Below are 22437 nucleotides of genomic sequence, written 5' to 3'. Positions count from 1 at the left end.
TTAGCCAGGATGGTCTCGATCTCCTGACCTCGTGATCCGCCCGTCTCGGCCTCCCAAAGTGCTGGGATTACAGGCTTGAGCCACCGCGCCCAGCCCAACTTCCACATTTTATTACACAGCAACAGGGAATGTGGTGGGGAGGAACAAGAAAAATGGGAAAGGAAAGAGAAACCACTGCCTTGAAGAGGGTAATGTGGAGAAGGAAGAGGAGACCCCAAATACAACGCTGTAGGGCTTAGGGAGACTACAGTCTCTACTAGAGCCCATTTTGATCTCAAAGTCACGTTCTTTCATTTCCCGCTTCCTCTCCAGGCAAAATGAAGCTGAATCTGGTGCAGATCTTTTTCATGTTGCTGATGCTGGTGCTGGGCCTGGGGATGGGCCTGGGGCTGGGGCTTCAGATGGCTGCAGCAGTCTTGGAGGAGAGTGATCAACCGCTCAATGAATTTTGGTCCAGTGACTCACAGGACGAAACTGAGGCCACTGAGGAGGGAGAGGGCACGCAAACCACAGAAACGCTGGTACTTGGCAACAAAGAAGTGGTGCAGCCTGGCTGGCCAGAAGATCCCATCCTCAATGAAGATGAGGTTGGAGGAAACAAGATGCTCAGAGCCTCAGCTCTCTTTCAGAGCAACAAAGACTATCTTAGGCTTGACCAGACAGATAGAGAATGCAATGATATGATGGCACACAAGATGAAGGAGCCCAATCAGAGTTGCATAGCCCAGTATGCATTCATCCATGAGGATCTAAAGACAGTCAAAGCTGTCTGTAACAGTCCTGTCATTGCCTGTGAGCTCAAGGGGGGAAAATGTCACAAAAGCTCCCGACCTTTTGATTTGACATTGTGTGAGCTGTCCAAACCAGACCAGGTCACTCCTAACTGCAATTACCTAACTTCTGTTATAAAAAAGCACATTATTATAACCTGTAATGATGTGAAACTCCAGTTACCAACTGGATAATGAAGCAACTCATCTTTTTACTCTTCACCTTCTCCTGTTCCTCTTCCTTTTTTACTTCTTCTTTCTCATGTAGTTCTCCTGGTCTTAGGTATTACACATATGTAATTCTTCCTTGCCTTGTGGGTCACCCAACTTGCATTTTGTTCCTAGGATTACAGATGGTAGAATGAGGTGATGCCTCGGTTCTCTCAGCTCTCCGTCTCTCCTTTCCTTTACCCTGGAAAGGAGTAAGTGAAGAGCTGCTGTAGTCCCTACTGTAGTCCTGGCCATCGATTTGTCTGCTTTTCTTTTTTTTTTTTTTTTTTTTTTGAGACGGAGTCTCGCTCTGTCGCCCAGGCTGGAGTGCAGTGGCCGGATCTCAGCTCACTGCAAGCTCCGCCTCCCTTGTTTATGCCATTCTGCTGCCTCAGCCTCCTGAGTAGCTGGGACTACAGGCGCCCACCACCTCGCCCGGCTAGCTTTTTGTATTTTTTAGTAGAGACGGGGTTTCACCGTGTTAGCCAGGATGGTCTCGATCTCCCGACCTCGTGATCCACCCGTCTCGGCCTCCCAAAGTGCCAGGATTACGGGCTTGAGCCACCACGCTCGGCTGATTTGTCTGCTTTTCTAAGTTTGTCTCTGGATGTGGACTGGAAGAGTTTAGTGTATCCTTTACCCATGTTCTTCCCTGCTACCCACCCTGAGCCTCTACAACAATCACAAAACACTCTTGGGTTTTGCACAACTGCACTTCTCTGTTGTGGATGCAGTTAAAGTGATTCTATCCGTGATGGCTTCTGGAGGACCATGTGGATCAGGCTTCCTTTTCTGAGCTTGCAAAAATTTAGGGACTAGGTTTGGGGGTCTGCTGAGGAGGTGGTGTGGTGCTGTAGATTAAGATAGAACATGGGCTGGAGCAAGGATAGAACTCTCTTTCTTGACCCTTCACTGCCCTTTTCTCTTTCTTCCCATCTTTTACTACCAGCCTCCTTGCTTTGCTTCTTGTTTTTATCTCTTACCTTTGCTTTTGTCCTTTGCTTCTTTTCTTCCTTTATTTTTCCTGTTCTCCTTTTCTTTTTTTTTTGAGACAGAGTTTCACTCTTGTTGCCCAGGCTAAAGTGCAATGGCTCGATCTCGGCTCACTGCAACCTCAGCCTCCCGGGTTCAAGCGATTCTCCTGCCTCAGCCTCTCGAGTAGCTGGGATTACAGGCATGTGCCACCACACCCAGCTAATTTTGTATTTTTAGTAGAGACGGGGTTTCTCCATGTTGGCCAGGCTGGTCTTGAACTCCCGACCTCAGGTGATCCACCCACCTCAGCCTCCCAAAGTGCTGGGATTACAGGTGTGAGCCACTGCGCCCAGCCTCTCCCTTTCCTCTTCTTTTTCTTTTTGGGCCTTCCCTTCTCTTTATCTGGATCCTTAGAGATTCAGTCAGCTGATACTGATCACTTTTGCTATGTTGGTCCTATAGTCAGTCATGTAAGCAGATGTTAGTCCTATAGTCAGAGTCTGGCACAGGGAGTTGGAAGAGGGTGGGTCAAGAGAGTGAGAAAAAGAGAGAGGAAAAGAGAGAAAGAGAAAGTGAGAGTGAGCAATCTTTTGAATTATGTCCAGAAGCAGAATAGTGCTCATATTAGGTGCCCAGTAGATGTGGAATGAATGGGATGAGAGACAGTCTTTTTCTCATTTAGCATTATTTCCGCTTTCTTGCTCTAAAGAACAAGAAAGTTGGTGAAAGAATAATTTCAGCAGAGAAGGTATCACACTTAATCAAGGAGAAGAGAAGCTGTGTGGCTGGATACATAGAAGATGCAAGTGGCTGCCCTCAGCCTATTTCCTCTAAATTCAAATGAGAAATAGTGTAGTTAGTCATACTTAGGGAGGAGAGGAATCTGAGAACGTAGCTGTAAGGATTCACCATGTGACTGGATTTTGAGATTTCCTTCCCCTAGAGTTTTTCTCTGCTTCACATTCCTAGACTATTACAGACCCAAGTCAGGGACACACATAAATGGGATACTGAAGGGAAGAACGGTTTGCTTTACTCTGACCTGGCTTGCATTTTCCTGTTCTTTCTTTCTTTATTCTCCAGTTTACTTTATTCTTCCTGTTTTCACAGACAGACAACCACTCTAGTATCCTCCTAGACTTCCCTGATTCAATATATCCCTTATACCTCTGACTTACTTCCAGCAATAACTTCTTAGGAACAGTGTTGTCTCCCAAGTAATCCTAATAATAGTGGACAGGAAGTATGTGTCCATCTGTGGGCTACCCTGATGTTTTAGAGGTGGTGATGAAATGGTGAAAGGTGATGACTCAGCCAAGGCAGATTCCTGAGGGCGAATCCCTGTCTGGGGAAAGAGACAAAAGATTATCTAAGGCAAGGGAGAAAAAAATGAGAAATGGGATGGGAAGAGGGGAAAGAAGAATAGGTGTCAGAGAAAATCGGCCATGTTAGTGATCTGTCTGGTAGGTAAACCAAGGATTTAGGAATGAAATGTGAAAGGTCTCCATTGTATGGAGTGAATTATCAAGAGAATGGAATTAGCCAGGGATTAAAGCCTATATTCTGTAGTATTCCGATGTGGCTCCATCCTCTTCAGGTTCCCTCCAGCTTCTCTCCCTAAGGGTTCCAGCGCTGTTTGATGAGTATGCTCATCTCCTCTAGGTCTTCACTTTGGGCAAATCTCAGTGGTCATGTGTTTTTTTGTTTTGTTTTGTTTTTGTTTTTCTGTTTAATCTGACCATGTAGACTATCTCAGGAAAGCAATTTACAAAATACAGGCCTCTAGTGGCTCAAGCAGGAAAATATGGCTTCCATGGCTGATAATAGGGTGACAAGGCATTGTGGGACCTCACCTCCCAGGGACAGAAAATTAACTCACTGTAGCTCAAATTCTGCCTCATTCACAAGACTTTTGCCAAGTCTTCTAATTCCAATGTCACTTCCTCTCTATACTTCCAGGATCTATGTTGAGCCCATGTGACAGATCCCTAGTCCCTTATCTACAGTACCCAAATCTCTAAAGCTCTGAAAACGGAAAGTTTTTTTTTCAAAGTGGCCCCAAAACTCATTTAGATATGACACCTGACTAGACTGACAATGTGAGGCTATTTATCTTCTTTATTTATGCTATGTGACCATTACATATTTCACTGTGGTAATATCACTGTGTTTTTTTATGAGTAGGCCCTTCTACGAGTGTGTTAGTCATATATGATATAAACATACGCACTTTAAGATACAATGGTGCTTTTTAAAATCTGAAAATGTTGGCCAAAATGCATTGGCCCCAAAAGTTTCAAGTAAGAAATTGTGGGATCTATATATAACTATTTAATTAGTCCTTAATTAATTTGAGTATACCATATATGATCCTAGTTAGGCCACTAGCATCTTTGTGGAAGGATCTGTATTATAAGTTTCTTCTATATTCTTCTTTGACACATTTCTTAATCAATGACTATCTACTTATTGGCCAAGGGATGTCTCCTCTGCTGTTTGAAAGACACTCAAATATTATCTTCAGAACACTCTGTACAAGCTTTTGGTCAGGTGTGGTGGCTTATGCCTGTTATCCTAACACTTTGGGAGGCTGAGGTGGGAAGAACACTTGAGCCCAGGAGTTCAGGACCAGCCTGGGCAACACAGGGAGACCTCATCTCTATAAAAAATATAAAAATTAGCCAGGCGTGGTGGCACATGCTGTGATCCCAGCTATTTGGGAGGCTAAGGTGGGAAGATTGCATGAGCCCCAGAGATTAAGGATGCACTGAGCTATGATTGCACCACTGCACTCCAGCCTGGGTGACAGATTGAGACCCTGTCTCAAAAAAAAAAAAAAATGTGTTTTAAGTTGTTCTGAACTTTGCTGCTTATTAACATTACTGGCCAGGCGTGGTGGCTCACGCCTGTAATCCCAACACTTTGGGAGGCCGAGACAGGTGGATCATCTGAGGTCAGGAGTCCAGCCTGGCCAACATGGCAAAATCCCATCTCTACTAAAAATACAAAAATTAGCCCGGCGTGGTGGCGCAAGCCTGTAGTCCCAGCTACTTGGGAAGCTGAGACAGGAGAATCATTTGAACCTGGGAGGTGGAGGTTGCAGTGAGCCAAGATCATGCCATTGCACTCCAGCCTGGGCGACAGAGCAAGACTGTGTCTCAAAACAAGCAAACAAACAAACAACAACAAAACATTAACTTGGGGAGTTTAATTTTTTTTAATTAAAAACAATTCCAGGGCCCTCTTCTAGCAATATTGGTTTAATTAGTCTGAGTTGGAGCCTAGACATCAGGTGGGGTCCAGGCATCTTGGAGCCTACCAGTTTTTCTGTGAATTAATGTTTCAAAACTGTTAACAAAGATGTTGAACTGCTCGGGTTATTAACTAATCTGATGTGGTGTGCTGTAGGAGAAAAGAACCAATTCTTGGGATAAATGTGAGAATATCTCAGCTTTGCCCCTCGAAAAAAACCAGCTGTGACTCTGGGAATTGCCCTCAGCTCTCAGAATCTGAGGTTTCTTATCAGTAAAATTAGATAATGATCATACCTACTTTATAGGGTTGTTGTGAGGATTAGATGAGATTGAACAGCCCACAGTAGGGTTCAATGAATGGCAGCTGCATTTGGTGGTGATGTTGCAGGGTTCACTGCCCATGGTATTTTGACGGAGTCCTTCTGGAAGCGGCACTAGAACACGAAGGGCAAGACCGTCAGCACAGGTTTGAGTTTCAGGTTGTTGGCAGTATGCGGATATGCAGGATCTTATTAAATTTCATTCCTTGGATGGCCATACAAAATTTGTATTCTAGGGCCAGTAGAGTCCTTAGACTTGAGCAAGCAGGGCCACTGCCCTCAGGGCTCCCCTATACTTTGGGGTGCCTTCCACATAGGAAGTTCCTCCACTACAGTATCTGGGACTGGCTGAGGTTCCCCTGCTACAGTATCTAGGACTGGCTGAGGCCAGCAGCCATGTGGTTAGGGTGCTCTGAGCTTAGCCTAGGACCGGTGTGGGCCCGGGTCCCATTTCTCCCCTTTGGAGCACTGTTTCCCCACTGCCATGTGTGATCAACTAGGTGCTACAAAAGAGTTCTGAAACTTGGTCAGGCATGGTGGCTTATGCCTGTAATCCCAACACTTCGGGAGGCTGAGGTGGGTGGATCACCTGAGGTCAGGAGCTCGAGACCATCCTAGCTAACGTGGTGAAACCGTGTTTCTACTAAAAATACAAAAAAAAAAAAAAGAAAAAAAAAAAAGCTGGACATGGTGGCGGATACCTGTAATCCCAGCTACCTGGGAGGCTGAGGCAGGAGAATTGCTTGGACCTGGAAGGCGGAGGTTACAGTGAGCAAATATCTCACCACTCCTCTCCAGCCTGAGTGATGGAGTGAGGAGGCTCTGTCTCAAAAAAAAAAAAAAAAAAAAAAGAGTTCTTAGACTTACACCTAAGAGGGTCCTTCTGAGGCCCTAAGGCCAGGGCCTGGTTCCAGGAGGGTGGCCTGGTAAATGGATTTCTCCTTCTGGCTGGTGTGGTATTTTTTTGTGTGTGAGATCACCAGAGTGGACCATCAGAAAGGTGCTGACACTTGATTTTGGATGATTCAAATATATCCTGGACACAGGATGAATCCAGGACTCTGGGCCACCGGTGACCATTCACTACTGATCTTAAGGCTTGAGCTGCATGTGTGGAGGCTTTTGCTGTTTTGCTGGCTTTTGCTAATTCTGGTCTACAGCACCCAGGGGTAGTAGCAGTGCATGTTTCTTACCCTGTGAACTCCCTATTGCTGGCACCCAAACAGTTACTTCATCCCTTTTGCAAGATACATACCATGTGGAGGTGTGGAGTGACTACTCCTGTCTTCTGTAAGGATTTTGAGACTCTTGCTCCTCAGTGCCAATGAGGAATTTCTTCTTTTTTTTTTTTTGAAAGGGAGTCTCGCTCTATTGCCCGGGCTGGAGTGCAGTGGCACCATCTCGGCTCATTGCAACCCCTGCCTCCCAGGTTCAAGCAATTCGCTGGCCTTGTCCTCCCAAATAGCTGGGGTTACAGGCGCATGCCTGGCATGTACAGCTGGACATGACACCATGCCTGGCTAATTTTTGTATTTTTAGTAAAGATGGGGTTTCACCATGTCTGTATGTGGATACATGCAGGCTGGTCTTGAACTCCTGGCCTCAAGTGATCCACCCACCTTGGCCTCCCAAAATGCTGGGATTACAGGCATAAGCCACCACTCCCAACCCCAGTGGGGCATTTCCTATCAATGTTCTTTCTTGCCTCCAACTGGTAGGTGATAACATGCTGTCTTGGGTTGGTCTTAATCTGTGCAAGATGAAGGATAATCACTTCTTGCATGAATGGGATGCTTTTTTCACTCTGCCCACAGATCCCTTGCTGGTGGCAATGTGTGGAAGGTAGGAATGTGATTAGTTGTGAAAGAGGTCATGTTCTAGGAATGCAGTATTTATGGCTTAAAGAGTTCAAGAGAAAATATGATTAGAAGATATGTTTTATGTTTATACTACAAAATTCCAAATGGCAAATTCTACATTGCCTGAAAATTAATCATCATTCTCATTTTCTTGCACATTCTGGATAAGACTTGCATTTGTGATCATCATCAACAATGTAAAGTAATAAAGTAACCTTTGAGAGAGTCATTGGAAGTTGGTATTTAGGCCATACAGTGGATAATTCCCTGTCATGGGTAACACTATAACCGGCATTAAATGGCACTAGGAAACTACAGAGGCAAGAAGATACAAATTGTTTCAATTTAAACAGGTTTTGAAGAGCTGTAGCAGTGCTATACACTTTTCTCTTGTGGTTGGAGACATGAAATTATTCAAGAATGGTACTTTTCACAGTAAAGAGCATGAAGAAATGATTCCTAGATCTAACATGAAGAGATGATATCTGGACACCCCAAAGAATCTCCATATACACTGATTGGACAATAAAGAAATATATATAGTATCTCTTTTCTCATTATTCTAAAACTTCATTGACAAATCATGATACTTCACTTGGGCTCATAAATTTTGTAATATATTTAAACACGAAACTGTTTATATAGATAGGGCCCTCTTCCTCACCCTTCCGCCAAAAAAAATTTAGCCCACGGCCACACACAGTAGAGGCAACTCTGGTTGTGGCTGTATCCAAGGTAATGTCTCATGTGTCATGTCCTTATTAGGCCCTCGACAAGAACTCACCTCCTTGCCTCCCTCAAGTGCTCAGTCTACCAGGCAGAGTAGACTCAGTTGGTTCTTTTCAAGCCTTCTCCTTCCCATGAAATGAAGTTACGTTATCCAGCAGAGATTCATTGCTGGTGGGGTCAAAAGGAACTCCAGGGCACAGAGTTGCTGTCATTTTCAGCAATGCTTTGATTTAGCGTGGAATCTGTTGATGTTCCTGCCTCCATTCCCTGTATCCTACCCATAGACCTGCCTTTCTCTCCTCTTCACATTTTTGCACTGGGCTCCAGTTCGTTTTCAGAAAGTGGTTCATATACCAGAGATGTCACTTCCAGGAGCAGCTGTGCTGATACTTTATAAGAATTATGATTCAGAAACCAGGTAAAGTTTGGATTTAGGGGAAAGGTAAGGGGAAGAGGAAAATGGTGGTATTAAGGCTAAGCAACAGGGGCAATGAGAGAAATGTGAGTCTCACGTCGAGACCTAATAGTCCATTTACCTATGGAAATAGGATTTCAGGAGGTACTGGGATATCCCAGTGTTTCAAAATGTCAGCTCGCCAGCACTAGCATGAGGTTAGTGTTGGGAATTATATCCTTATAAACTTATTGCACAATCCATACACAAGGATATAAAATTATTAACTTCAAAAATGGGATCTTCAGCACATTTATAAGGTGACAAGAAGAAAAGAAAAAAGCAAAATAAGCCTTATTCTATGAATGCTTTTGCATGCGTGTGGCACTGTGCTACCTACTTACTGAGTACACAGTCATTAAAACAAAACAAAACAAAAGAAACAGGCTTTGCAACATATCCACAAATGAGATCCAGAGGGGAAAATTGTGATAGGAAGAAGGAAGGTGATGTGATTAGAGCCAGCCCTGGGAATTGCTCTGGAAAGCTGGTCTAGCTAAGGACCAAACATACAGCAAGCAACCGTATTAGAAGACTGGGGTTTAAATTATATATTTGTAAGGTTGAGAACAGTTGATACATATAGATCTCCCTTACTAGGGAGGTGCAGCCATCCCGCAGCTCCTGAGTGTTCCCTGTCAAGAATTCACAGGTGCACTCTTCTCCAGAGCATAGCCTCCAGCCTATGGGGGTCTCCTTGTTGACAATGCCTAAAAGGTTATGTCCTTCCCCAGGAGTAGCCCACAGCCAATGACTGGCTGATATGGATGTGTAAGAACTTAGACCTCTTGCCTCAATCTTATGGCATCTGTCATGTTTTAGAGCTCCCCATGGAGTCAGGCTTGAGACTAACCTTTAGCTAAAATCATTTCTTTGTTTAGCTTTTTAAGTACAGGTTTCTCCTAAGAGCACTCCTTCAATAAATCACTAACTCAAGAACATGCTCTAAGGAAGGAATAGGGAATTCATTTTTCTTGAAGCCCTCCAAGAGCTGAAGGTCAAGGGCCCAGGTTGGAGATCACTTCAGGCAGGTGGGCAGGGTAGACTCTAGAATGTCAGGGTAGCATAATGGTTAAGCACATGCAATCTGGAACTTCAACTGAAAGTTCCAGAAGTTTCATTGAAATTGTACTTCTAACATTTACTAGCTTATCTTAGGTAAGTAACTTCAATTGAAAGTTCCAGAACTACATTAAAATTGTAGTTCTAAAGTTTACTAGCTTATCTTAGGTAAGGAACTTCTCTGGTTATACCCAGTAGAACTAACACAATGCCTTGTGCATTGTAGGTGTTCAATGTGTATATATCTAGTTGAACTCACAATTTTTTTTTTTATGTAGCCTATTCTCATACATTGACTAATATGCCTTTTTTTTTTTTTTTTTTTTTTGATAGAGTCTCGCTGTGTTGCCCAAGCTGGAGTGCAGTGGCACCATCTCAATTCATTGCAACCTCTGCCTCCCTGGTTCAAGCGATTCTCATGCCTCAGCCTTCCGAGTAGCTGGGATTACAGGCACCTGCCACCACGCCAGGCTAATTTTTGCATTTTCAGTAGAGACGGGGTTTCACCATGTTGGCCAAACTGTTCTCGAACTCCTGACCTTAGGTGATCTGCCTGCCTCGGCCTCCGAAAGTGCTGGGATTACAGTGCCACTGTGCCCGGCCATGACTTGATCTTCCCTGGTCCAAATATTCTGGTCCCTGAATCAGTGATGTTTTCATTACACTATGTTTCCAACTTTCTTTTTCTAAATCTCAATTTAAAAAAATGTTTTAGCCTGGGCACAATGACTCATGCCTATAATCCTAGCATTTTGGAAGGCCAAGGCAGGAGGATCACCTGAGGTCAGGAGTTCAAGACCAACCTGGCCAACATGGTGAAACCCTGTCTCTACTAAAAATACAAAAAAATTAACCACACGTGGTGGCACATGCCTGTAATCCCAATACTTGGGAGGCTGAGGCAGGAGAATTGCTTGAACCCCTGAGGCGCAGGCTGCAGTGAGCCAAGATCGCACCACTGCATTCCAGCCTGGGCGACAAGAGCGAAACTCAGTCTCAAGGAAAAAAAAATTCTTTTAGAGGTGGGGGGCTTTCTATATTGCCTAGGCTGACCTTAAACTCCTGGCCTCAAGCGATCCTGTTTCCTTGGCCTCCCAAAGTGCTGGGATTACAAGAGTGAGCCACTGCACCTGACCTTTCTTGATCTGTGGTTAGTTGGCCATCTGTCATCAATATCTGAGACTACAGAAGCTCTTGATGAGAGCTTCATGTTTTTTAGCTACTATGGTGGCCTTAAAATGTGTCCACACAGTCACTAATGCTCTTCCCTTCAAACGGTGAGCTTAATCTCTCTCTCCTTCAGTGTGACTGACCTCAGTGAGAGAATCTGCTAGAAATGAATTCACTTCCAATGAACAGAATGTGATCAAAGTGATGGCATGCCTCTTCTGAAATAGGTCCAAAAAAGGATTTGGCTTTCTCCTTGCTCTTGAGCTCACATCACTTGCTCTGGGGGTAAGCTAGGTGCCACATCATGAGAACACTCAAGCAGCACAATGGAGAGACCCATGTGGGAATTGAGGTCTTCTGCCAACACCAGGAAAGAATTAAGACCTCCTCCCAAAGGCCATGTGGGTGAGCCATCTTGCAAGCAGCTCCTCCAATCCCAGTCAAACCTTCAGATGACTGCAGCCCTAGCTGACATTTTTATTGCAAGCTTATGGGAGACCCTGAACCAGAACCTATCAGTTAACCTTCTTCTAAACTCTTGACCTTTAGAAACTGCAACACAATACGTATTTGTTGCTTTAACTGCTAAGTTTTAGAGTAATTTGTTTCACAGCAATAGATAATACAGTTATGAAATGCAAGATTTTCTGGTCTGGAATGACTCATTGTAGTGTTTTTTCCATCTCTCCACTTATATCATTTTTTCTTTATCTAGCAACTAAGAATTATTTTACTTCCTCTCCCCTTTCCCATCCCCAGGCTAATGATTGACCTACTAACTTAGTTAAAAACCATAGAATGTTTATCATTTTAGGACATTTATAAGCTTATGAAATGTATTTGCTTATCCAGTTATCTCCAGAAATACTAAAGATTACTGCTTATTCTGATTATTTTAAGTTCCTCACATAGAAAAAAGACACTATTTAACGTTGTCATGGGTTAGGGTACTAGGCTGGTAAGAATATATGCTGATACACATGCTTCCTAGAGGGCAATTTGATAATATGCAGCAAAAGTGCTTAATATATATTTTTTAAATCTTTGACCCCAGGATTTTACTTTTCATAATATATCCTAAGGAATCAATTTGGCAAATGCATAAAGTTGTATGAATAAGAATGTTCATCATAGCATGATGTATAATGGTAAAAGTAAAAAAATTCTAAGTGTCCAACATCAGGGATTATTTAAATAAATAGTAGTTTAACAATGAAATAGTATTCAATCCCTAAAGGGATAATAAAGGTCTAAATTTGTTGACATGAAAGAATGTAGATGAATTCAGTGAAAAAAATTTATGGTGTGTTTATTACGATTTCATTTTGTGAAAACACATGCCTACCTTTGTAAATAAAGTTCTATATATATTTTTTTCTAATGTATATTTAACTTTCTTATACATGCATATATATATGCATGTAAAAAATCCTGGAAGCATAGATGTCAAAATGTCATCGGTGGTTAACTTTCAGTGATGAGATTTAGGGCAATTTTAATTAATTCATTATTTTCAAATTTATTTGTGTTTTCTAATGTTTTTCCTAGTGATTTAATGAATAAAAAAAGCAATACAATTCATTGTAAAAAATTAGGAAAATACAGACGGAAAAGGACAAAGTCATGGTTAAATGTAGTCACATTATTTAAGATTAATCACCCTTAATATTTAGGTGCATACTTTTATGCAAATATACATACAAACACGTATATGTTAAAAAAAAATTGGAATCAAATATTATTTACAGGGTTGCCTTATCATTTTGAACTGTAATTTTAAATGTTTGAAATAACATCAGTCTCGGCCGGGCGCGGTGGCTCAAGCCTGTAATCCCGGCACTTTGGGAGGCCGAGGCGGGCGGATCACGATGTCGGGAGATGGAGACCATCCTGGCTAACATGGTGAAACCCCGTCTCTACTAAAAAATACAAAAAACTAGCCGGGCGCGGTGGCGGCGCCTGTAGTCCCAGCTACTCAGGAGGCTGAGGCAGGAGAATGGCATAAACAGGGGAGGCGGAGCTTGCAGTGAGCTGAGATCCTGCCTCTGCACTCCAGTCTGGGCGACAGAGCGAGACTCCATCTCAAAAAAACAAAACCAAAACCAAAACAAAACAAAACAAAAAAAGAAATAACATCAATCTCACAGAAAAACTGCAAGTACAACACAAGTAACTCTTTTTTATTCCGGAACCGTTTGAGAATAAGTTACTGAATGCGCCTCCACTCCTGAATACTTTGGTGTGCCTTTCTTGTAACAAGGATATTCTCATATATAACTATCAAAATCAGGACATCATTGTTAGCATTTACATTATGCTACCATCTAACTCAGGCTCTACTCAAATTTTACTATTTGTCTCAATAATGTTCTTTAGAGCAAAAAGATCCAATCAGAATCATGTGTTTCATTAAGTAGTCATGTCTCTTTATTCTCATTGGGTATTGTACAGTTCCGCAGGCTTTCTTGGATTCATGACTTTGACTCTTTTGAAGATTCCAGTCCAGTTATTTTGTAGAGTGTCTCTCAATGTGCATTTGTCCTGATTAGATTTAGATTCTCCATCTTTGGCAGAGATGTCACAAAAATGGTGCATGTTCTTCCCACTGCATCCTCTAAGTTTCAGTTCAATTTCAGTTTAAGCCATTATTGATTATGTTTACTTTGTTCACCTGATTAAAATGAAATCTGCCAGCATTCTCTACTGAAGTTATTATTTTTCTCTTTGGAACTACTAAGTATTTTGTAGTGGATGCATTTTGAAACTATGTAAGTATTTCAGCTGGGTCGGGTGGTTCAGGTCTGTAATCCCAGTACTTTGGGAGGCTGGGGGGTTGGGAGAGGGTGCAGATCACCTGAGATCAGGAGTTCGAGACCAGCCTGGCCAACATGGCAAAACCTCGTCTCTACTAAAATTATAAATATTAGCTGGGTATGATGGCAGGCACCTGTAGTTGCAGCTACTCAGGATGCTGAGGCAGGAGAATCACTTGAACTTGGGAGGCGGAGGTTACTGTGAGTCGAGATTGCCTCACTGCACTCCAAACTGGGTGACAGAGCAAGACTGCATCTCAAAAAGAAGAAGGAGAAGGAGGAGGAGGCAGGAGGAAGGAGGGAGAAGGAGAAGGAGAAGAAGAGGAAGAAGAAGAGGAGGAGGAGGAGGAAAAGAAAACTATGTAGGTATTTAAATCCTTATCATATTTTTAAAGTATTCATTTATTTATATAAGTATGGATTCCTGATTTCTTGTTTTATTCATTGAGTTATAATTTGTCCCAGATTAGCCAGTGGAAGCTGTTTTAATAGGGCTTCTGTGTGTTTTTGATGTATCCCTATTCCTCCTCCTCCTCATCCTCCTCCTCTTCCTTCTCTTCTTCTCCTTCTCCTTCTCCTCCTTCTTCTTCCTCCTTTTCTTCTTCTTCCTTCTCTCTTCTTCTTCTTCTCTTTGCTCTGTTGTCCAGGCTGGAGTACAGAGGTGTGATCATGGCTCACTGCTTTCAAACTCCTGGGCTCAAGCAGTGCTCCCACCTCACCCTCTTGAGTAGCTGAGACTACAGGTGCGCATGACCATGCCCAGCTAATGTTTTCTTTCTTTTCTTTTCTTTCTTTTTCTTTCTTTCTTTTTTGTTTCTTTTCTTTTCTTTTTTTGTAGAGACAATGTCTCACTATGTTGCACAGGCTGATCTCTGAACTCCTGGGCTCAAGAGGTCCTCCTGCCTCGGCCTCCCAAAGTTGAGATTACAGGCATGAGCCACCATGCCCAGCCTCCCCATCATTATTTAGGTAGTTCTTTGCTTTTAGAAACTACAAGATGGTCCATGCTCATTTTATACTTTCCTTCTCCTGGAACCAGTCATTTTTCTAAGGTGAGCTGGTTATGTTTAGTGATGAACAGTAGTTTGAAACCTGGATCTGGGTGCTAGGTAGTGCCCATTGCTGATGGGGTGAGAGAGCTCTAAGGCTGTCTCAGTGGACATAGTTGGGAATATGGCAAATAGCCAATCACACACACACTCACACTCACATGGATTTGCATGTATTTTCTCTTTTTTTCTTTTCTTTTCTTTTCTTTTCTTTTCTTTCTTTCTTTCTTTCTTGCTTATGAACCTGTTTTATTTCTCTTATTTTTGAGAAAATCTGATCCTTCTGAACCTTGAATAAAGATTTCAAATCTATATGCAGCTATGCATAGGCATTATTGTTTTGCGTATGGAAAAATGAGGGTTCAAGTCATAGAAATATATGATGGCAGAGCAGTGAGGAAATCCTGGGCTATTTTCTAACATGACAGAATAGGGTTTCAGACCTCTTGAATTCAGCAGGGATGTAATTTACAAGTAATTACTCCCTTGAAAATCAGAGTTACCACACTTGTAGTGAAATTCATTCCTGATGGTGCTTGCTGCATTCCATTCTGGTGCTGGAGGCTGGACTGGAGACTGACCATGTTCCTTCAAGGATCCTCAGCAACGTACAAGCGAAGCTTCTTTCTGAGGGAACCGTGCTTGCATGTAGACCTTCACAGTAGTGCAACATAACTTCTCAGAGATCAACATGCCACCATTCAGTGAACTTGGGAATTTCAAGAGGAGGCCAAGTGTCAGCACCACGTCTACTGAAGTGCAATGCCTGCTTCTTAGGGAAGGCAATAACTCACTAGAAGCAGGCCCTTCAGATCCACAGGTGGACTGAAATGAGGATTATTACTCAGCCAGAAAGGACTGGTTGAGTGATTGGAAGGTCCAACGGGTCATCATCTTCTTGTTTAATAGCAACATATGGGATTTCCTGTCCCTGGGAGTGTGGCAGAGCAGAGCACCCAAAGTACAAGTGCTGACCTGGCCACTGATGTGCAGTTTCCCATAGAGCTCATTAAGTCTGGCCACAAGGGCAGGCACATCCTTCACTTTTCCTTCACTTTGGCCAGCACTTCCTCTGAGAATTCATGTATTTTAACAAATTTTAATAAATTTCCTTCTGCAGCATTTTTTAGTATCTCTATCAGGGTTTCCAACATATTTGACTGGATATAGATTATAATAGTTAAATTAGTGCAGGCTATGCTTTCTGGATTCATGATTTGAGAAAAAAATGGACGTAGCTTTTGCAACCTGGTTCTGATTCAGAGCTCACACCACAAAGAAATGGGATGCTTTCCTGGAGAGAACCTGTCCTTTGAGTAGGGCTTCTTCTCTTAATGTAGAACAGATTTTGAAAGACTCAGGGCTATTCAGTTTATAGCAAACTGCAAAAGTAAGAACATAGGTATCTTTGGTGAATTTCACACTTTGATTTTTCATCTCTATCAATACTTCCAAAGCACTTTTATATTTGCCTTTGACAACTAACATATCCATCAAAATATTGAATGATGTGGACTCTGAGAAGGAACCTCATCAATGCTGGTCTTTCATGAGCTCCTCAAGATCCAACCCATAACACAGACTCATGACAAATGGTCCAAACTTAAACTCCTCCGAAGTGATATTTCCGTTCTCTGCATGGTACCTGTAAATGACATTTTTAGCCAGCTTCACATGGTCCTGGGACCCACACAAATGAAGTAAGGTTGTCGACTCCTCCTTCAAGATGAGCTTGTCAATTTTTCTTCCAAATTTCTAAAATAGGTTTCTTTAGTGCCAGGAAGATTACATGCAACTGCCACCTTCTTATGCCGAAATTCTTTTAATTTCACAATATTATCTGTAAGTAGGTATCTGTTAGCAGCCACAGGCAGAGCTGGAACCTCCCACCCCAGGATACACTGAAATCTGCAGTACCTGCAGAAGAGCTCGATTCAAGGGCCTAAGTGCAGCAGTCATACTCACGTGTATTTTCTTTATGTAACCATATTGAAAACCATACATTTATACCAATATCTCAATTCAAACCCAACCCCACAACCTCATATTAGGTTTTCTCTTTCTATATTTGTATCTTAATTTTCTTATTTATAACTTTTTGATTTGTACATTTCTTCTCCCATATTCTTTAATATAGTTGCTTATTCCATCCATCTTCATGTATGTAACCAATCTCACCTTGCTGCTGTCGTTCCCCCTCCCATGTGGATGCCCTTTACCCACTCTGGCTCTGACACTCTGTGCCAGGGCTGCCCTTCTACATGGGTGTCCGCCATTTGGGCCTGAATATCTCACACTAGGCAACCCCTCTGAGTGGATGTCTCCTTTACTTGCTCAGGCTGTGACTTTGCCGGCTGGGTTCCCCTCTCAGCCCCCTCAGACATCCCCCACCATGGACACATCTTCATCTCTCTTGGGTTCTGACTTCTTATTCCCATGCCAGACGGCCCCTCCTCATCAATGTCTATGACCTCGCTCTACCCCACCTGGTGGCTTTAGGACTAAATTGTTTAGAAAGGGAAGGGAGGGAAAGAAGACTTACATCTTTTGAAAATTCTGTTATAGGCCGGGCGCGGTGGCTCAAGCCTGTAATCCTAGCACTTTGGGAGGCTGAGACGGGCGGATCACGAGGTCAGGAGATCGAGACCATCCTGGCTAACATGGTGAAACCCCGTCTCTACTAAAAAAAAAAAAAAAAAAAATACAAAAAAAAAAAAGAAAATTCTGTTATATAATAGAATTTTCCATATTGTTGAGTAGTTATTAAAAAGTGTTACTAGATACATTTTATTCTATTAATGTAATGTGATAATTATTTAAGTATTCCCTCTTTTGAACATTAAGGTGATTTCCAACCAAAAATAATTTGGGCCGGGCGCGGTGGCTCATGCCTGTAATCCCAACACTTTGGGAGGCTGAAGCAGGTGGATCACAAGGTCAGGAGTTCGAGACCAGCCCAGCCAACATGGTGATACCCCATCTCTACTAAAAATACAAAAATTAGCCGTGCATGATGGTGGCTGCCTGTAATCCCTTGGAGGCTGAGGCAGGAGAATTGCTTGAACCCAGGAGGCAGAGGTTGCAGTGAGCTGAGATCGCGCCATTGCACTCCAGCTTTTGAGCGACAGAGCAAGACTCCGTCTTAAATAAATAAATAAATAATTTGCAGGCTGTTTTCCCTCAAACAAATTCCCTCTAGTGGAATTTGTTCCCCCCCCCCACCGCTGTCTGACTCCAGTCCAGGCCCTAAGAGGCACTACTGCTACCTCTTGCCTCAGCATCTCTAGGAAAGGTGTCCTCTACTCACTAATCCATCAAAGGTCTATTGACTGTACAACATACTAAGGTTTAGCTGAACTCCACCTCCCTCCCCTCTTCTACTCCTAATATAGCTATATTTCAGTTCTCTTGCCTACTTTTCTAACTTAATACTACACTAATCATTTTAATATCTTTTTCAGATGGGCACTGTGTATTTTGAGTTCCTACTTTGTAAAATAAGAATATTAGCATCCTTATCTTTTCCTTCACTCTCTTTTCCTCTGTGTCCCACCTTCCGTTAGCTATACTTTACTTTTACATTGACTGTTAATATTAATATTTAATTCTGTAACCAAAATTAAGACTTCAGTTTATTGACTGTAAAAGCTGAAAATTGATACAAAATATTTACATTCTTTTATTATTTATTTATTTTTGAGACAGGGTTTCACTCTGTCATCCAGGCTGGAGTATAGTAGTGAGATCTCAACTCACCGCAACCTCCACCTCCCCAGCTCTAGTGATCCTCCCACCTCATCCTCCCGAGTAGCTGGGACTATAGGCATGTGCCACCACTCCAGGCTAATTTTTGTATTTTTTCGTGGAGACATGGTTTCGCCATGTTGCCCACACTGGTCAAACTCCTGCGCTCAAGCAATCCTCCCCGCTCAGCCTCCCAAAGTGCTGGGATTACAGATGTGAGCCACTGTGCCCAGCCTATGTTATTTTATTTTTAGTTTTTAATTTTTGTGTGTACACATTTAGTTTTATTGCAACAAAGCAACTTGTACACTTTTAACATTTAAAACTGAGCATCATCTTTTCTTTCCAGTGAAACAAAAAGAAAATTTAAAAATAAACAGGAACAAAATTACAATCGAGAATGTCAATTCCAAATAAGATCCTATAGGTTCTGCTGATTCTCCCATTGAGTGGTAGGACTCAGGTCATCATGAGAAGAGAATTTTAAAAGTGTCATCTTAAACTGCAAGGATATCTGTCAAACATCACAAACAGCCCAAAGGAGAAGCCATGTTGTCAAAATGCCCACTTTACCTGGCCAAACATGTCAAAACCACCTTTTGCTGACCTTCTAAAACCCCATGTTTTAGAAGTTTTTTTTTTTCTTTTTTTAAACGAAAGAAAGTAGACAGATACATGTTGGTAAATGCTAACTGTCCATATTCACGTAGGGACACAGTGTACTCTCTGAGCCCAATATATACAGAAAGTAGGAAAGAAGCTAGACTTCCGTGCACTGCCTTGCAGGGCCCTCGCACCCTCCAGCTTCCAGCAGAGCAAAAGGAGCAGGTTTTTCTTTTTTCCCACAGAGCTCCATTTTTTTCTCAAATCATGAATCCAGAAAGCATAGCCTGCACTAATTTAACTATTATAATCTATATCCAGTCAAATATGTTGGAAACCCTGATAGAGATACTAAAAAATGCTGCAGAAGGAAATTTATTAAAATTTGTTAAAATACATGAATTCTCAGAGGAAGTGCTGGCCAAAGTGAAGGAAAAGTGAAGGATATGCCTGCCCTTGTGGTCAGACTTAATACAGTTTTTGCTCAGACAGGAAGGGATAAAAATGAATTTCGAATAGAAAGGGGATAGAGGCTCTAATCCCATAGTATTCTGCTCAAGGTATTTCCCCCCAAATAAGTTGAAAACCATGTAGTAGAGAAAAGGGACCATAAGAACAGGGTTACTGAGCACAAGAAGTGGGGTGGGGCAGGGGAAAGACTGCAACTTGCTCCCAGTAACTGGAGAAAATTTCTTTAAAAGGAAGGATGGAAGCCATCAGTGTTCTATCAGTCATCTCCTTCATCCTCTTCTTCTTCATCACCATCCTCATCTTCTTCTTCAATATCTTCTAATTCTTCCTCCTCCTCCTCCTCCTCCTCATCTTCTCCTTCTCCTTCTCCATCATTGCTATTGGAAACCAAGTAGTACTATAATGGGTTTGGCCAAATATCATCTTTGATGACCTCTCCTAACTCATCAGCACCTTCATCAGAATGGTCAGTAAACCAGGTAGAGAAGCTCTCTGGTGCCTCATGCTGCCTCTTCCTGCTGACTTTATTCTGCATCTGACTTGAATATTTCGTCAAATTTTTTCCAAATTTCCTTTTGATTTCAGTGGACTTTGCAGATGGATCACCACTCTCACTCAGATGAAATTCTTTGGAGAAAACTTTGCTTTCAAAGTAAGGATTTTCATCAAAATAAAAATCTGTTCTGTAACCTAATTTAATATTTTCAAATTCTGTCATTTCAACTCTGATCAAATAATGCAGTGCCTCTTCGCCCTCCTCCCCAAGCAGTGCAGACACTTGGAGATGATTGACAAATGTTGTTGCCCTAAAATTTGGGATCTTGACAATTTTGACCTCTTCTGAAAAAATGGTTGAAGGCATTTGTATTATTTCTGTTCTGCTTTCAAAATCTCCTCACTGGCTTGTTCATTAAGTCTATTTCTTTTTGTACTTCATCAATATGTTCAATTGCTTCTTGCTGTTCTTTTCTCCCTTCTTCGGCAAGCCTACAGAGACTGATGTCTCCTCCAGTCTCAGAGCAGGAGGTCTTGATTTCTTCTTTTAAGGTGAGAGTGGAGACTGGCATTTGGGGGCCATGCTGCTAGGGAAGTCTAAGAACCAGACCACAAGTCTCCTCACTTGTCAGGAAGCATGCAGAAAACTGCCTACATTATTCAAAATATCCAAACAATGTTTTCTGGAAGTCCAATAACACCATACAGCTTAAAATAACATTATGTATTTCCCTTTTTTTTTGAGACGGGGTCTCGCTTTGTTGCCAGGCTGGAGTGCAGTGGCACAATCTCAGCTCACTGCAATCTCTGCTTCCCAAGTTCAAGTGATTCTCCTGCCTCAGCCTCTCGAGTAGCTGAGACTACAGGCGCCCACCACCATGCCCGGCTAATTTTTGTATTTTTAGTAGAGACAGGGTGTCACCATGTTGGCCAGGATGGGCTCAATCTCTTGATCTCGTGATCCCCCTGCCTCAGCCTCCCAAAGTGCTGGGATTACAGACGGGAGCCACTCCGCCCGGCCTATTATTGCTTTTTAAATTTTCTTACACTGTAAGAAAATTGTGCAAGCTGTATATCCTCAAACTCATTTATCTTCTCAATAAAGTCGTGTTTCCCATTAGGTACTTGCGTTTTTCCTAGAGATTGTTGTCCTTGAGCCTCTGCCTCAATAAGTCTGCTCTGCAGCTATAATCCTGTAATCAGTGTTACCCAGATCCCATGTTTTCCTTTTCTTTGGTCTACTCTTCTCTGTTTATTCCTAATTTTTTTGGAGCATATCCCCAAGTACATTCATAAGAAAGTGTGCTTGGGAGGTACATTTTGTGTGTTCTTCCATATCTGAAAAATGTATTTATTCTATTCTCTGATTTGATTGATAATTTGCCTGATTGTGGAATTATAGAGTTACAATTCCTCTGCAGAATTGTGAAACCGCATTGCTTTAGAGTCATCTATCATCCAGTTCTATTGTTGAGAAGCCTGATGCCATTTTGAATCTTTGTAAATGATGTTTTCATTCTCCTAGAAAGCTTACAGGATCTTTTTAGGTCTGTGTTCTTAATTTTCACAGTGACGTGCTTAGGTATGAGTCATTGTATCCTGCACTGGGGATGGGGGTGGGGTTAATTTGGAAACTCAAATTTTCGGGTATGGGAAATTTACTTCTGTTTCCCTCTCTCCTCTTTTCCTGGAACTCTATTAGTCAAATATTGAATCTCTTGGATTGCTCTACTATATTATCTTTTCTTCTGTTTTTCTCTCTTGGAAGTCATTTCTTTGACTTAATCTTTTGAACCTAATACTAATTCTTCCAGTCCTGACATTTTATATATTTATTTTTCAAGTATTTGTTCTTTTTTGGTTTCCTTTTACAAGTTTTTATTTGTTTGTTTTGAAAACAATAGTTCCCCAAATAACTCAGAATACACTAACTAGAGGTTATTAATGCTTTATCCTCTATTCTCTACTTTGTGATGTTTCTTTCACTTTGTGTTTTTAAATTACAATCTTCAAATAATTATGGAGACAGTTGAGTATGTGTGGGGAACGGACCTTGCAAACAAATAAAACCAATTTTGTAGACTTTGACAAATACATTTCTCTTTAAGGTAAAGATAACTCAATGTTGTTAAAATTATATACACACATACAATTCTAAGCACATGGTAGGTGCTGAAATTATGGTAGGTGCAGTATTTTCTCTTTTATGAATCAATTTCTAAAAATATTAAAACTGGCCAGTGTAGTGACTCACACCTGTAATCCCAGCACTTTGGGAGGTGAAGGTGGGTGGATCACTTGAGCCCAGGAGTTTGAGACCAACCTGGGTAACAAAGGAAGATTCTGTCTCTACAAGAAAAAAAGAAAGAGAAGAAAGAAAGGAAGAAAGGAAGAAAGAAAGAAAGAAAGAGAGAAAGAAAGAGTAAGAAAGAAGAAAGAGAAAGAGAGGGAAAGAGAGA

At 41.9% G+C, this 22437-nt stretch overlaps 2 protein-coding genes and 2 pseudogenes across 2 annotated transcripts in view; 1 reads left to right on the top strand and 3 right to left on the bottom strand.

The window, feature by feature from the left end:
• Nucleotides 1–294, bottom strand: part of LOC105523165 (prostaglandin E synthase 3-like) — a 4932-nt gene extending 4638 nt beyond the window's left edge. Inside the window, exon 1 of the mRNA XM_011957940.1 lies at nucleotides 258–294. Within this exon, the coding sequence (XP_011813330.1) occupies nucleotides 258–294 (37 nt within the window). The remainder of the gene's footprint in view (nucleotides 1–257) is intronic.
• A 23-nt stretch (nucleotides 295–317) lies between these two features.
• On the top strand, nucleotides 318–965 carry RNASE10 (ribonuclease, RNase A family, 10 (non-active)). Its single transcript, XM_011957909.1, has one exon. The coding sequence runs from the start codon at nucleotides 318–320 to the stop codon at nucleotides 963–965; it is 648 nt and encodes a 215-aa protein (XP_011813299.1).
• Nucleotides 966–14134: 13169 nt separating this feature from the next.
• Nucleotides 14135–20561, bottom strand: LOC105523164 (annotated as a pseudogene).
• Nucleotides 15506–16624, bottom strand: LOC105523146 (annotated as a pseudogene).
• Nucleotides 20562–22437: the final 1876 nt, after the last annotated feature.

Source organism: Colobus angolensis, unplaced genomic scaffold (genome assembly GCF_000951035.1).
Source record: "Colobus angolensis palliatus isolate OR3802 unplaced genomic scaffold, Cang.pa_1.0 Scaffold451, whole genome shotgun sequence".
NCBI lineage: Eukaryota > Metazoa > Chordata > Mammalia > Primates > Cercopithecidae > Colobus > Colobus angolensis.
The sequence above is the reverse complement of the archived record's forward strand: the minus strand, read 5'-3'. Positions and strand labels throughout refer to the sequence as shown.

Coding starts and splice junctions, on each gene's coding strand:
- RNASE10 (XM_011957909.1), top strand. CDS start 318: ATGAAGCTGAATCTGGTGCAGATCTTTTTCATGTTGCTGATGCTGGTG.